The sequence below is a fragment of the Schistocerca piceifrons genome, chromosome 3, assembly GCF_021461385.2.
Source record: "Schistocerca piceifrons isolate TAMUIC-IGC-003096 chromosome 3, iqSchPice1.1, whole genome shotgun sequence".
Lineage (NCBI taxonomy): Eukaryota > Metazoa > Arthropoda > Insecta > Orthoptera > Acrididae > Schistocerca > Schistocerca piceifrons.
In genome coordinates, this window is record NC_060140.1 from 345,926,884 (window position 1) to 345,944,217 (window position 17,334).

Here is a 17,334-nt window from a genome sequence, read left to right on the forward strand (position 1 = left end):
AAGAGCCCTTCCATTCTTCCATAAGACCACTCACCACCCTTTATTGCTTCACCACATGACTGGAAGTATACTGATGTCTATAGTTTTGTCACCTTTCGAATCACCAGTGGCTTGTCCATTTCACCTAACATGTTTCCACACAGCAGTACAGTGAGTCTTTCCTTCGGCATTTTTCTGTCAGTGCACTTTTAAGCTCTAATTGCTAGAGATTTTGAAGGCAGTACGTGATAGAACAGTCCCGTTTCATGGGCACGGGACACATCTTTTGGGTCATAATTTGCAATTAGGATGTACAGTATTGTATTCTGTTGCTACACTGCCCTGCACATCCTTGTTTCCCCACACTTCATTCTACATGATGTAGTGCCTAGCTCTGAAACTGTCCAGCCAACCTGTGTATGTCTTAAGCTGCATATTTCCAAGCTATTTAATGACTTTTAGAGCTTCACTCAGCAATATGTGGCCAGACATAGGTAAATTTTTTGCCCATGTGCTTATGAACCATTCTTACACTATCTTGTTAAAATTTTCATTTCCTGTCCACTTTACTTTTTTTTTCATTCGCCTTTTCCCTTTTGTCCATTGATCCAGTATCTTATACTTGTTTCAAAATGTCTGATAAATTTGTGTTTTACCTTATTTGAAATGCAACATAATTTGGTGCATGGAGAGTCTGTCTCTCTCACTCACCTAAATTCCTTTACTTTTTTCATTAAGTGTTAGTGAAACATGCTTTTCTTTCAACATCATATTATCACTTAAAAGTTCTACTAGTTAGTTGAAACTGGCAGAAAATAATGCAGGTAGTTTATTTCTTTGAAATGCTTGACCTTGCTGGGTAAAACCACTGTTTAACAGAACACCCACCTCTTAAGCCGTGCAGATTGCAGCAGTATTCGCGGGTGTGCAATGGTGTTCCAGTGTGTGCCCGCATACATCAGTAATTATGTAAAATGAGAAATGCCAATAAACAGAGCAATCATGAATGAACCATTTCCTTTGATTTACCAACATTGTGCTAACTTGTTTGCTGTTGTACAGAGCAGTGCATACTGATGTCCACACTCACATAGTCTCACCTCTTTTCTTAAATTTGTGCCATTCAATAGCACTGTCAGTGCTGTACATCTTTGTGTTAAAAGTCACCTCATTGTTGAGTCTAACTAAAGTATTCTGTAATACAATAGTAATGTAAAGTAATAGTACTGTATCAGCACTTTTCCACATTACACAGTGAATTATTAATAAAAGTCTAACTAAAGTATTCTGTAATACAATAGTAATGTAAAGTAATAGTACTGTATCAGCACTTTTCCACATTAAACAATGAATTATTAATAAAGTCTTATAATTTGGATTCTGTTACCTCGTTAAGACACATTCTGCTTCATACAAAAAGTTATCCTATAAAAGTATACTGAATGTGTTGGGGTTGAAATACTTGTGTGGTTTGGGCAGATTTCCGAATGATACATTTCCTGCTTTGATCAAGGTTTACAGTACAAGCATGCTGTCTTCATGGTGTTTTAATTTTAATGGACAGCAGCATAAAAATCAGAGTGTCTGTGGGATTTTGGTCCAAAATATAAACTTATACTGGGCAGACATGAGAAAGAAATGAAAAGTGACTATGAAATAGTTAATGTTTCGAGTGATGAAGCAAACTGTTCATTGTTGAAAGCTGGATACTTGTAAAATCGACCACTTTAAATATACCACAAATTGAAACATGAGAGCTCAATCAATTATTATCAAACTACAACCAATTTTGGTACTTATCTGAACTGACAACCAAGGACAGAATGAGTCACCTAGCAATATGTGAACAATGGTTTGTCAAATTTCTTTAAAACATAATCTTTCTGTAGAAGTCAAATAAGAAAAACTTAAAACATAATGGGAATGTGGAACGTCAAATACGTAATATTTGTGAACCATACAAAACTAAAGAAGGCAACAAGTAAGCTTCAGTACTCGACAAGGCAACATAGGATCAGGAAATGGTCTCCTGAAATCATAACGAAGCAAACTAAGAGGAGCACAGAATATAACAAAAAGGTTATTACAGAAAGGAAAAACAGAGGGGGAAAAAACAGTTATTCAGGAGAAGGGGCAGTGGCAGGGGAAGGTGGTTACAGGGGCTATAGCCCCCCCCCCCCCCCCACCCCCTCCAATGGAGTACGACATTACACTGGATAAAATTACTTCAGAAATCAGCGAATGTATTACTTCAACAGGTTCAATCTTTTTTTATAATTATGTAGCAATATGGGTTGTGATGTATTTCAAACACATTTTAACAAAGGAATAAGAGCACCAAATAGCTTACTATCTAAACCAAAAAATATCATTTAACTAAAAATGGGCGTCTGATTATTCATTAATATACACTGGATGTATATTAATGTAGGAGTACCACTTACAATAATCAAGAAAGATAAATATGCTGGGTATGCCTACCCACACTCAAATTGGTGATCCCAGCCAAAAACTTGTCGCCGGACAGCTGGGTCAAATTGTATTATTTTCCCGGACACACACATTCTGTAGACACATTTTTATCCTGAACTCCAAAACAGTTACCGAAACCTACTTTAAGCAACACCAAATTTTACCAATTTGTCGGTGGAGGACCTAATCTCACCTTTTATCAAGCGTATTCCATTCCCCCCCCCCCCCCCCCCCCCCTTGACCGCCTTCTAGAATCGCCCCTGTTCAGGAGAATACAAAGTGGGAAAGAGCATTTGTATAATGTATGTGATACTACAAACAGAACAAGTTGGAGATGGTAGTTGGTATATCACCTGCTAAAAGTATATGAGCCAACTAGCAGACCTATACGACTAAGTGTACATAATAATTTCCAAACAGAGATAAAATTGTATGCATCAGCAAGTTGCATACCAATTTTGTACTACACAACTTTGCGCAAAGCAAACCCTAGGCTGGTTCTATGCATTCTTCACAGTACCCTTCCTGTGCCATCGCTAGTCCAACAAAAGTATATAACAGAGCTTCTGCAGACAGGGTATGGAAAACAGCAGGTAGAGTCGGAGAACTGAAGCTGTCGAGGTGAGTCACAAGTCATTGCACATGGGTAGCTTAGTCAGTCAGGAAACTGTCTGCAAAGATACATGTTCCGATTTGAGACCCCGTCCAGTACACAAATTTTACCTGCTAGGAACTTCCACAACTATGAGGCTTGGTAGGTGTTACGTGCTGTTTCCAGTGATGGATTGTGAAAACATTACTCACTCGTGTGGATTTGAGCTCACAGTAAATGACACATGCAAACATTACATTAATACTCTGTGGTATCAGGATACACACATCTAGATTATTCTGCTCTGATCATACGTATAAAAAGTGACTGTCAGCTTCTCATCAACATACCTCAATTTTGAATATTGCTGAAAGCTCACAAGGAAAGCCATATAGATCCAGAGTATTATGAAACTTAGTAACTTGAACAAAAAAGTGTACACAACACTACTGAGTGAGTATGTTTACAAGTCTGAGAAAGAGATGAAATATTTAACTGTTTCTAACAGGATACCACTGGGTAACTCGCACCACAATACAGGACAGTATATATGGAAAACATGTAGACAAATTCATTAATAGCTAATGTGAAATATATTTCTCTAATTCCTGGTCAGAGACTTCTAAAGTCCACGCATAAAAGGGATCTTAGGATAAAACAGTTTATGACCAACGTTAGCTAGGTAGCTGTGGAAATTAATGTGAGGTGGGGCATATATTTGCTGAGTGAGACAAGGTACAGTAATGAACCAAAACATTATGGCCACTTGCATCATAACTTGTTGGTCTACCTTTGGAATGCAATACAGTAGCAATTACATGTGGCACAGATTCGGTAAGTCCTAGAGTGTTTTCCACATGTATGTGGCATCAGTACGGTACGTCTATGGACGTGGAGCACAATTCCGGTAAATTACAGGGCAGTGGTTTGTGAGAGCAGAAATTGTGCTCAAAATCATTCCAGACATGTTGAGTTTGTTTCATACAGGTGAATCTGGTGGCCAAACCATTAAAGTGAATTCACTACAATCTTCTCAAACAACTGTAACACTATTCTGGCCTTGTAACATGAACAGTTACCATCCTGAAAGATGCCATCACCCTTGGGAAGACATAAAAAATAAAGGGGATGTACATAGTCCACAATGATGTTAATGTTGTCCACAGCTGTCACCATGCCTTTGGTTACTACCACAGGTGCCATAGAAGTATACAAAAATATTCTCCCCATTGGCCTGCACTGATACAGAAGTGTGTGTTTCGAGCAGCTGTTTGCTGGACCATTACAAGGGCTTTGACCTGCTATAACAATAAACAAGATTCATCACTCAAGTGAAAGACACATTTTCATTGAGCCACAGCACAATCTGGATAATCCCATGCCCACTGCAATTGTAATTGATGACACTAGGTCAACATGTGAACACAAAGGGGTCATATTCTGCAGAGGTCCATGATCAAAAAATGTTTACTGAACAAAGTGCTCCAAAACATTTATTCCTACACCAGCATTGTACTCTGATGTCAGATCTGGCACAGATTGTTGCTGCCTATCCACGGAGTAGGAAAATCTGCAACCTTCACATTCTGTGATGAGACAGTGGACACTCAATACTGTGTCACCTACTTGTGATTCTACTATTGTTCAAACAATTTCTGTAGGTGCTCACAATAGTAGTATGTGAACAACTTTGTCATTTCCAAAATGCTCTTTTCCAGGCTGCTTGTCTTTCTATGTCGCTTATGTCACTGGATTTCACATTTGCAGCCCATATCAACACTACAATGATTCCTCTTTTACCTCTGCTATATATATATATATATATATATATATATATATATATATATATATATATAAGGGAAACATTCCACGTGGGAAAAATATATCTAAAAAGAAAGATGATGAAACTTACCAAACAAAAGCGCTGGCAGGTCGATAGACACACAAACAAACACAAACATACACACAAAATTCTAGCTTTCACAACCAATGGTTGCCTCGTCAGGAAAGAGGGAAGGAGAAGGAAAGACAAAAGGATATGGGTTTTAAGGGAGAGGGTAAGGAGTCATTCCAATCCCGGGAGCGGAAAGACTTACCTTAGGGGGAAAAAAGGACAGGTATACACTCGCACACACACACATATCCATCCACACATACACAGACACAAGCAGATAACTCGGATGGTGTATGTACACCATCCGGATGGTGTATGTACACCATCCGGGTTATCTGGATACTTCCCACCAACACCGACCTATCCAAACTCCGGAGATGGGAACTTGCCCTTCAGTATATCCTCTCTTCTCGTCATCCGCCAGGCCTCAATCTCCGCTAATTTCAAGTTGCCACCACTCATACCTCACCTGTCTTTCAACAACTTCTTTGCCTCTACACTTCTGCCTCGACTGACATCTCTGCCCAAACTCTTTGTCTTTAAATATGTCTGCTTGTGTCTGTATGTGTGGATGGATATGTGCGAGTGTATACCTGTCCTTTTTTCCCCCTAAGGTAAGTCTTTCTGCTCCCGGGATTGGAATGACTCCTTACCCTCTCCCTTAAAACCCACTTTCTTTCGTCTTCCCCTCTCCTTCCCTCTTTCCTGATGAGGCAACAGTTTGTTGCGAAAGCTTGAATTTTGTGTGTATGTTTGTGTGTCTATCGACCTGCCAGCACTTTCGTTCGGTAAGTCACCTCATCTTTGTGTGTGTGTATATATATATATATATATATATATATATATATATATATATATATACACTCTCTCTCTCTCTCTCTCTCTCTCTCTCTCTCCTTTCCACAACATGTGCTGGCAATGCCACAAGGTGGCATTCAATCCCATGGTCGGCAGAGGTCACAATGTTTTGACTCATCAACGTTTTTATGTCTCTTTGAAATATCTAGATTCAAGGATTAACAATTCTTATCAACTATTAACAATCTATTTCATGAACAGCAAATTATTCTTAAAAAATATAGATGAAGCTGTCTTTGACAAACATCAGAGTGATCACGGGGAATCTTAAGCAATAAGCAGTTGATGGACACCAGCTATTTTGTATAACTGAGGAAATAGTAGCTTTTTCCAGTAGCAACCCTCCTTCTATTTCTATATGTTCATTTTTCATACGTAAAATAGTATGAAGCTGTTTTGTGATAGTTAACTACTAATATTGTGTACAGAAATAGTTTCTAATAGCAGCTTTCTTTGTTAATGTACACTATGCTTCATTCCACATCCCTGAAGATTTTCTTTAATAACAAGATCTATGGTACATCATAAATGAATGAATGGCTGGATGGATGGATGAAATGTCAATCTACTTTAATGGCCAAGCATTCAGTCAGTGATCTGTCTTGGGATTTTCACAGTACTTAATGTGAATTACACCTCCAGTAAACCAAAGTGTAAATGTCTAAATCTAAGTTAGAACAGGATCAGACTTAATGTATTTCTTAGCACATAATTTTAAAGGAACTACAAATTATCAGTGTTGTAGGGCCATTGGTGTTCAGGATGTGCATCTATGGTCTGATGGGTAACACATAATAAATTTTCTTGAGATGGAAAAGCTTCTGTCCACAAATAAGCATCGGTTTCAGAAAGAATCATTCATGCAAAAATCAACATGCCCTTTTCTCACATGATATCCTGTGAACCATGGATGAAGGGCAACATGCAGATCCCATATTCCCAGATTTCCGGACAACATTTGACACAGTGCCCCACTGCATACTTTTAACAAAGATATGATAGGACCCGTATTATTCTCCACATACATAAATGATTTGCTGGACAGGGCGTCCAGCAATCTGCGACTGTTTGCTGATGATGCTGGGTTGTATGGGAGGTGGTGTCACCGATTGACCTTAGGATACAAGATAACGTACAGAATTTCTTGTTACTGCGATGAATGGCATCTTGCTCTAAATGTAGAAAAATATAAGTTGAATATAATAGAGGGAAACATTCCACGTGGGAAAAATATATCTAAAAACAAAGATGATGTGACTTACCAAACGAAAGCACTGGCATGTTGATAGACACAAAAACAAACACAAACATACACACAAAATTCAAGCTTTCGCAACCAACGGTTGCTTCATCAGGAAAGAGGGAAGGAGAGGGAAAGACGAAAGGATGTGGGTTTTAAGGGAGAGGGTAAGGAGTCATTCCAATCCCGGGAGCGGAATGACTTACCTTAAGGGGAAAAAAAGGACATGGACACACACACACACACACACACACACACACACACACACACACACACATATCCATCCGCACATACACAGACACAAGCAGGAAATGTCTGCTTGTGTGTGTGTATGTGCGGATGAATATAGGTGTGTGTGCGCGCGCGAGTGTATCCCTGTCCTTTTTTCCCCCTAAGGTAAGTTTTTCCGCTCCCGGAATTGGAATGACTCCTTACCCTCTCCCTTAAAACCCACATCCTTTCGTCTTTCCCTCTCCTTCCATCTTTCCTGATGAAGCAACCATTGGTTGCGAAAGCTTGAATTTTGTGTGTATGTTTGTGCTTGTTTGTGTGTCTAACAACATGCCAGTGCTTTCGTTTGGTAAGTCACATCATCTTTGTTTTTAAAAATATAAGTTGATGCAGATTAGTGGGAAAAACAATCTCATACTGTTCGAATACAGCATTAGTAGTGTGTACTTGACACAGACACATCAGTTAAATATCTAGGTACAACACTACAAAACAGTATGAAATGGGACAAGATTAGGTTAGATTAGTACTTGTTCCATAGATCATGAATACGACACTTCGTAATGATGTGGAAAGTGTCAGGTTAACAAAAGGTGTCTATACAAGATATTACATTACACAAAACATTAAATGACACTTAATTTTTTTATTTTTATTTTATTTATTTACTTATTTTTTTGTGGTCTGGGGAAATTACCCACTTACTACATCCAAAAATTCATCTAATGAGTAGAAGGAGTTGCCATTAAGAAATTCTTTTAATTTCCTGTTAAATGCTATATGGCTATCTATCAGACTTTTGATGCTTCTAGGTAAGTGACCAAAGACTTTTGTGGCAGCATAATTTACCCCCTTCTGAGCCAAAGTTAGATTTAACCTTGAGTAGTGAAGATCATCCTTTCTCCTAGTGTTGTAGCCATGTACACTGCTATTACTTTTGAATTCGTTCGGATTGTTAATAACAAATTTCATAAGTGAATATATATATTGTGAGGCTAAAGTGAAGATCTCTAGCTCTTTAAATAAGTGTCTGCAGGATGATCTTGGATGAGCTCCAGCAATTATTCTGATTACACGCTTTTGTGCAATGAACACCCTTTTACTCAATGATGAGTTACCCAAGAATATGATGCCATACGAAAGCAGAGAATGAAAATAGGTGTGGTAAGCTAATTTATTCAGATGTATATCGCCAAAATTTGCAATGACCCTAATAGCTTAAGTAGCTGAACTCAAACATTTCAGCAGATCCTCAGTATGTTTTTTCCAGTTCAACCCCTCATCAATGCATACACCTAGAAATTTTGAATATTCTACCTTAGCTACCAATTTCTGACCGAAGTATATATTTATTAATGGTGTCAATCTGTTTACTGTGTGGAAATGTATATACTGTGTTTTGTCAAAGTTTAACGAGAGCCCCTGTGCAGAGAACCACTTAATGATTTTCTGAAAAACATCGTTTACAATTTCACAAGTTAATTCTTGTCTGTTGGGTGTGATAGCTATACTTGTATCATCGACAAAAAGTACCAGCTTTGCATCTTCGTTAATATAGAATGGCAAGTCATTAATATATATTAAGAACAGCAGAGGACCCAAGACCAAACCTTGCGGCACCCCATTCTTGATTGTTCCCCAGTTTGAGAAATCACCAGTTTTTTCCATATTATGTGAACTGCTTACTTCAATTTTCTGCACTCTTACAGTTACGTATGATTTAAACCATTTGAGCACTGTCCCATTCATACCACAGTACTTGAGATTATCTAGAAGTATTCCATGATTTACACAATCAAAAGCCTTCGATAGATCACAAAAAATCCCAATGGGTGACTTCCGGTTACTCAGAGCATTTAATATTTCATTAGTGAAAGTATATATAGCATTTTCCGTTGAAAAACCCTTCTGGAAACCAAACTGATATTTTGTTAAAACTTTATTTTTACAAAGGTTTGAAGCTACTCTACAATACATTACTATTTCAAGAATTTTGGATAAGGCAGTCAGAAGTGAGAGTGGGCGGTAGTTGTTGACATCAGACGTATCCCCTTTTTTATGCAGTGGTTTAACAATGGCATACTTCAGTCTATCTGGGAAAATACCCTGCTTCAGAGAGCTATTACATATGTGGCTAAGAATACCACTTATTTCTTGGGAACAAGCTTTTATTATCCTCCTGGAAATGCCATCAATTCCATGTGAGCGTTTATTCTTGAGAGAGTTTATTATCTTCCTAATTTCAGAAGGAGAGGCGGGTGGAATTTCAATTGTATCAAATGATGTGGGTAAGGCCTCTCCCATTAACTGCCTTACTTCTTCTAATAAACATTTAGATCCTATTTTCTCTACAACATTTAAAAAATGATTATTCAAAATGTTTTCGACTTCTGGCTTGTTGTTTATCAAGTTTCCATTCGCTTTGATGGTGATGCCATCATCCAGTACTCATTTTTGCCCTGTCTCCCTTGTAATAATATTCCAAATTGTTTTGATTTTGTTATCAGAGGTATTAAACTCAGACATGATGCACATGCTTCAGGACTTTTTAATAACCTTTCTTAATGTAGCACAGTAGTTTTTATAATATTTGGCTGTTTCTGGGTCGTTACTCTTTCTTGTTGGATACAGTTCCCTTTTGTGGTTACAAGATATTTTTATTCCTTTAGTAAGCCAAGGTTTTTTGCATGGTTTCTTATGATTAGATTTAACTACTTTCTTGGGGAAACAGTTTTCAAATTCTCTTACAAGTGTATCATGAAATAAGTTATATTTTAAATCATTGACAGATGTCAAATTGAAAGAACCGAGCAAGACTTCCTGGTCATTCTTCCTATTACACTCTTTCAGTGGATCAACACTGAAGTCCCCACAAATAATTTGCTTTCCCCTATCTGACAGATAGCACAACAAGGCATCCAAGTTTTCCAGGAATAAATGAAAGTTTCCTGAAGGGAACCTATATACTGTTACAATTATAAATGAGCCCTCCTTCAGCACATAAGGATAGTAGTAGGGGGGCGAATGATTGAATTCAGTTTATTGGGAGAATTGTAGGAGGAGAGTGTGTTTAACTGTAAAGGTGACCACATAGAGAACACTACTGTGACCCATTCTTGAATGCTGCTAGAGTGTTTGGTATCCACATAAGGTCAGTTTGCAGAAAGACAGTGAAGCAATTCAGAGGTGGGCTGCTAGAATCGTTATCATTAGATTCAATTAAGATGTGGGTATTACAGAGATATTTTGAGAACTCAAATGGGAATCTAAACACTACTGCGAAAATTTAGAGAAGCAGCATTTGAATTCAAATGCAGAATGAATCTACTGATATCAATGTACAAAAGAATGAAAAACATGGTAGAAGTGGATCTCCCGAAGGATCAGTTTAGATTCCGGAGAAATGCAGGAACACGCGAGGCAACACTGACCCTATGACTTATCTTAGAAGATAGGTTAAGGAAAAGCTAACCTACATTTGTAGCATTTGTATACTTAGAGAAAGCTTTTGACAATGTTCACTAGAATACTCCCTTTGAAAACCTGAAGGTAGCAGGGTAAAATACAGAGAGCAAAAAGTTATTTACAACCTGTACAGACACCAGATGGCAGTTATAAGAATCAAGGCACATGAAAGGGAAGGAGTAGTTGAGAAGGGAGTGAGACAGGGTTGTAGCCATTCTCCGATATATTCAATCTACACGTTGAGCAAGCAGAAAAGGAAACCAAAAAAATTTAGAGTAGTAATTAAAGTCCACAGAGAAAAAATAAAAATTCTGCCGACGAAATTGTAATTCTGTCAGAGACAGCAAAGGACTTAGAAGAGTAGCTGAACATACTGCTCAATGTCTTGAAAGGAGGACACAAGATGAATATCAACAAAAAGCAAAACAAGGACAATAAAATGTAGTTGAATTAGAACATGTAATGTTGAGAAAATTAGTTTACGTAATGAGACTCTAAAAGTAGTAGATGAATTCTGCTAGTTGGACAGCAAATTAACTGTGATGGCAGAAGAAGAGAGGGCCTAAAATGTTGACTGGCAATGGCAAGAAAAGTGTTTCTGGAGAAGAAAGACCTATTAACATTGAATATAAACTTAAGTGTTAGGAAGTCTTTTCTGAGAGTATTTGTATGGAGTGTAACCACGTATGAAAGTGAAACACGGATGATAAACAACTGAGACAAGAAGAAAATAGAAGCTTTTGAAATAGGGTGCTACAGAAGAATGATCAAGATTAGTTGAGTAGATCAGGTAACTAGTGGGGCAGTACTGAATAGAACTGGGGAGACAAGACATTTGTGGCACAACATAACGAAGAGTTGACTGGTTGATAGAATAAGTTTTGAGACATCAAGGGATCACCAATTTAATACTGGAGGGATATGTGGGGGGCAAAAATCATAGAGGGAGACCAACAGATGAATACAGTAAGCAGATTCAAATGGATGATGATTGCCGTAGTCATTCAGAGATGAAGAGGCTTACACAGGATAGAGTAGCATCAAGGGCTGTATCAAACCAACAGCAATAAAAGTCCCTACACTCAAAATTACTTTTTTCGTTCCAATGTATGCAAACTTCTATTTCCACATAATAAAAACAATTTTGTGGTGGTACTTCATATTACATTTAATTTAAATACTTCAAAAATGTTCAGCCATGAATGCGTATTCAACTTCCACAAACAAACCAGGAAAACCTAGCTAAATTTTGACAAAATTCATAGCACAAGGCTGTATTGGATTCTTTAACTGTACTACCAGTTCTAGTTACAAACCATCACTTGGTATGAAACTCAAACAAAAATAACTCATATTTTCACAATACATAAAATGCTTTTGTATGAGTTTCGGCTTGTAACTGAAACCGGTAATAGAATTAACGAACCCAATACAGCTTTATACCATGAATTTTGTGAACCCAAGAAAGTTTAGAATTCCATGAAAAATTACAATTCACCTCCTCCACTTTCCAACTCAAATCACACAATAATTTCAGGATATTGCCTCCACTGCTTCTAAACTGAGTTGAATACCTTTACAGGAGAAAGTGTTGCACACACGAGGTGTGCCTGCCCCCCCCCCCCCCCCCCTCTCACAAAGGAAAAAACCACGGACACACACACACACACACACACACACACACACACACACACACACACACACAGAGAGAGAGAGAGAGAGAGAGAGAGAGAGAGAGATATATATATATATATATATATATATTTTAAATCACAGTTCTCTGAACGTCTTCAAATTTTTGTCACAATATAAAATTAGATGTAACTCTGCTGTTTTTCTTTATATTAAGCTTGTAATATTAAATGCTAAGAGGATCAGAGAAAAATTGTTCTATTTGGACCTAGCAGGCTGGAGAGATAAATGAGATAAGAGCATCCAAAACAATCCAGTGTATATTCAGACATATGTCTCTTACCTGTTAACGTTCCAACATCTAATTCAATTATATACAAGCAACATGCTTTTCTACAGTTCTCATTTTATTTTACTTATGAAATACTATATTTCTCCCCAAAATAAACAGTCTATGCAATAATAATTACTTGATTGCAAAAGCAAATTCTTGTGCTACTGCCTTCCGCCGTTCTATGTTTGAAAGCAGCACACAGTGCAGATCAACACCTTGACAGAAGAGACCACCAGTCGATGTCAGCAGAACAGCTCGACAGGAATCATCTCGTTTCATTTGAGATAATGCACCACGTAATTCACGCAGAACCTACACGGAACAGGAAGAACAAGTATTTTTAATATACGGACATATAAACATAAAAATGTTAGCAACATTACATATCACTGACTTATTGTTCTCACAAATGGTGATTATATATATATAAAAGGTAAGTCTTTCCGCTCCCGGGATTGGAATGACTCCTTACCCTCTCCCTTAAAACCCACATCCTTTCATCTTTCCCTCTCCTTCCCTCTTTCCTGATGAGGCAACCGTTGGTTGCGAAAGCTAGAATTTTGTGTGTATGTTTGTGTTTGCTTGTGTGTCTATCAACCTGCCAGCGCTTTCGTTCGGTAAGCCACCTCATCTTTGTTTATATATATATATATATATATATATATATATATATATATATATATATATATATATATATATATATATATATATATATATATTTTAGAGGGAAACATTCCACGTGGGAAAAATTATATATAAAAACAAAGATGAGGTGACTTACCGAACGAAAGCGCTGGCAGGTCGATAGACACACAAACATACACACAAAATTCAAGCTTTCGCAACAAACTGTTGCCTCATCAGGAAAGAGGGAAGGAGAGGGGAAGACGAAAGGAAGTGGGTTTTAAGGGAGAGGGTAAGGAGTCATTCCAATCCCGGGAGCGGAAAGACTTACCTTAGGGGGAAAAAAGGACAGGTATACACTCGCACACACGCACATATCCATCCACACATACAGACACAAGCAGACATATTTAAAGACAAATATGTCATCTTTGTATATATATATATATATATATATATATATATATATATATATATATGATTATAATAGAGGGAAACATTCCACATAGGAAAAATATATCTAAAAACAAAGATGATGTGACTTACCAAATGAAAGTGCTGGCAGGTCGACAGACACACAAACAAACACAAACATACACACAAAATTCTAGCTTTCGCAACAAACGGTTGCTTCGTCAGGAAAGAGGGAAGGAGAGGGAAAGACGAAAGGAAGTGGGTTTTAAGGGAGAGGGTAAGGAGTCATTCCAATCCCGGGAGCGGAAAGACTTACCTTAGGGGGAAAAAGGACGGGTATACACTCGCACACACACACATATCCATCCGCACATGTGTGTGGATGGATGTGTGTGTGTGTGTGGGGGGGGGGGGGGGAGGGGGGGGGTTGCCCACTACCACACATCATTAGGTGGCTTGCAGAGTACTGGTGTAGATGTACACTCCTGGAAATTGAAATAAGAACACCGTGAATTCATTGTCCCAGGAAGGGGAAACTTTATTGACACATTCCTGGGGTCAGATACATCACATGATCACACTGACAGAACCACAGGCACAAAGACACAGGCAACAGAGCATGCACAATGTCGGCACTAGTACAGTGTATATCCACCTTTCGCAGCAATGCAGGCTGCTATTCTCCCATGGAGACGATCGTAGAGACGCTGGATGTAGTCCTGTGGATCGGCTTGCCATGCCATTTCCACCTGGCGCCTCAGTTGGACCAGCGTTCGTGCTGGACGTGCAGACCGCGTGAGACGACGCTTCATCCAGTCCCAAACATGCTCAATGGGGGACAGATCCGGAGATCTTGCTTGCCAGGGTAGTTGACTTACACCTTCTAGAGCACGTTGGGTGGCACGGGATACATGCGGACGTGCATTGTCCTGTTGGAATAGCAAGTTCCCTTGCCGGTCTAGGAATGGTAGAACGATGGGTTCGATGATGGTTTGGATGTACCGTGCACTATTCAGTGTCCCCTCGATGATCACCAGTGGTGTACGGCCAGTGTAGGAGATCGCTCCCCACACCATGATGCCGGGTGTTGGCCCTGTGTGCCTCGGTCGTATGCAGTCCTGATTGTGGCGCTCACCTGCACGGCGCCAAACACGCATACGACCATCATTGGCACCAAGGCAGAAGCGACTCTCATCGCTGAAGACGACACGTCTCCATTCGTCCCTCCATTCACGCCTGTCGCGACACCACTGGAGGCGGGCTGCACGATGTTGGGGCGTGAGCGGAAGACGGCCTAACGGTGTGCGGGACCGTAGCCCAGCTTCATGGAGACGGTTGCGAATGGTCCTCGCCGATACCCCAGGAGCAACAGTGTCCCTAATTTGCTGGGAAGTGGCGGTGCGGTCCCCTACGGCACTGCGTAGGATCCTACGGTCTTGGCGTGCATCCGTGCGTCGCTGCGGTCCGGTCCCAGGTCGACGGGCACGTGCACCTTCCGCCGACCACTGGCAACAACATCGATGTACTGTGGAGACCTCACGCCCCACATGTTGAGCAATTCGGCGGTACGTCCACCCGGCCTCCCGCATGCCCACTATACGCCCTCGCTCAAAGTCCGTCAACTGCACATACGGTTCACGTCCACGCTGTCGCGGCATGCTACCAGTGTTAAAGACTGCGATGGAGCTCCGTATGCCACGGCAAACTGGCTGACACTGACGGCGGCGGTGCACAAATGCTGCGCAGCTATCGCGATTCAACGGCCAACACCGCGGTTCCTGGTGTGTCCGCTGTGCCGTGCGTGTGATCATTGCTTGTACAGCCCTCTCGCAGTGTCCGGAGCAAGTATGGTGGGTCTGACACACCGGTGTCATGTGTTCTTTTTTCCATTTCCAGGAGTGTAATATCTTAAGACCACTGAATTTACACCGTACAAACTACGGCCCGACAAGGAATAATGTTTGCTTGGATAAAGTTGTAGTTAACTTTGGAAAGTATTATGAAGTTAGGCCCTTAGGTGGAGCTCTTGCAGGTCATGAACCATTACTTTTAACATCCTCATCAATCAACAGTAAGCTTAATGTTAAATGGATAAGAGGGCAGAAAGAAAAATATATTAATTCATTTATTGATAGATTAGCAGATGTAAGTTAGGGCTTTGTGTACCTATGGGGTGGTCACAAACTGTCTGAAAAGTTTGTAAGGGTGTTGCGGGGTAGATTTTGCTGGGAAATAATTTTTAAGAAAAAAATCTGCTATGTTGCACAGTTTCCAAATTAATTACCGTAATTACTCGAACCTAAGCCGCACTTTTTTTTCCGGTTTTTGTAATCCAAAAAACCGCCTGTGGCTTACAAGGGAACCTCCCCATCGCACCCCCCTCAGATTTAGTTATAATTAGGCACAGTGGATAGGCCTTGAAAAACTGAACACAGATCAATCGAGAAAACAGGAAGAAGTTGTGTGGAACTATGAAAAAATAAGCAAAATATACTAACTGAGTAGTCCATGGGCAACATAGGCAACATCTGGGATAATATGAGTACAGGCGCGCCGTGGTCCCATGGTTAGCGTGAACACCTGCAGAGCGAGAGGTCCTTGGTTCAAGTCTTCCCTCGTCTGAAAATTTTACTTTCTTTACTTTCGCAAAGTTATGATCTGTCCGTTCGTTCATTGACGTCTCTGTTCAGTGTAATAAGTTTAGTGTCTGTGTTTTGCGACCGCACCGCAAAACCGTGCGATTAGTAGACGAAAGGACGCACCTCTCCAATGGGAACCGAAAACATTTGATCGCAAGGTCATAGGTCAACCGATTCCTCCACAGGAAAACACGTCTGATATATTCTACATGACACTGGTGACGGCATGTGCGTCACATGACAGGAATATGTTGTCGACCCACCTAACTTGCACACTTGGCGAATGGGTAAAAAGATTCTTCTACCTTGCCCGATTTAGGTTTTCTTATGGATGTGATAATCACTTCCAAAAAATTGATGAAAACGTAAGAGTGTGTCGCATAAACTTCAACAAATGAATGCAACAGTTTCACAGTCGCACAGTTTTCTCTGTGCTCTGTCAAAACATATGTTTTTAAGGTTTTCAAATTTTTCCGTGTGTAGACCGTCAAATCCTGCATATGTCCAAGCAAATCTGAACATGTCCTGGAATTTTGCACAGCGAAGTTGATTATGTGTGAGTGCCTGAACTATGATAATTGTCTGAAAATAAAAAATTTTCACCCGAGGGTAGACTTGAACCAAGGACCTCTTGTTCCGCAATTGCTGACGCTAACCACGGGACCACGGCGCTCTTGTGCTCACGTCGTCCTTGATGTTGCCTACGTTTCCCATGGACTGCTTAGTTTGTATATTTTGCTTATTTTTTCATAGTTCCACACAATTTCTTCCTGTTTTCTCGATTGATCTGTGTTCAGTTTTTCAAGGCCTATCGACTGTGCCAACTTATAACTGAATCTGAGGGGGGTGCGATGGGGAGGTTCCCTTGTTAGAATCGAGTGCAAAGTAAGCGGAAGTTCTGAAAAATGTTGGTAGGTGCCGCCACAAATGACTTCTGCCGTCGAATATATGTAGCGCTGC

General features: G+C 39.8%; 1 protein-coding gene across 2 annotated transcripts in view; it reads right to left on the reverse strand.

Annotated features, from left to right (window-relative positions):
* The window catches only part of LOC124787907, a 97,485-nt gene that overhangs the window by 50,064 nt on the left and 30,087 nt on the right, over positions 1–17,334 (reverse strand). For both annotated transcript variants that reach the window (XM_047254888.1, XM_047254887.1), the window contains exon 4: positions 12,834–13,009. In XM_047254888.1, the coding sequence (XP_047110844.1) occupies positions 12,834–13,009 (176 nt within the window). The remainder of the gene's footprint in view (positions 1–12,833; positions 13,010–17,334) is intronic.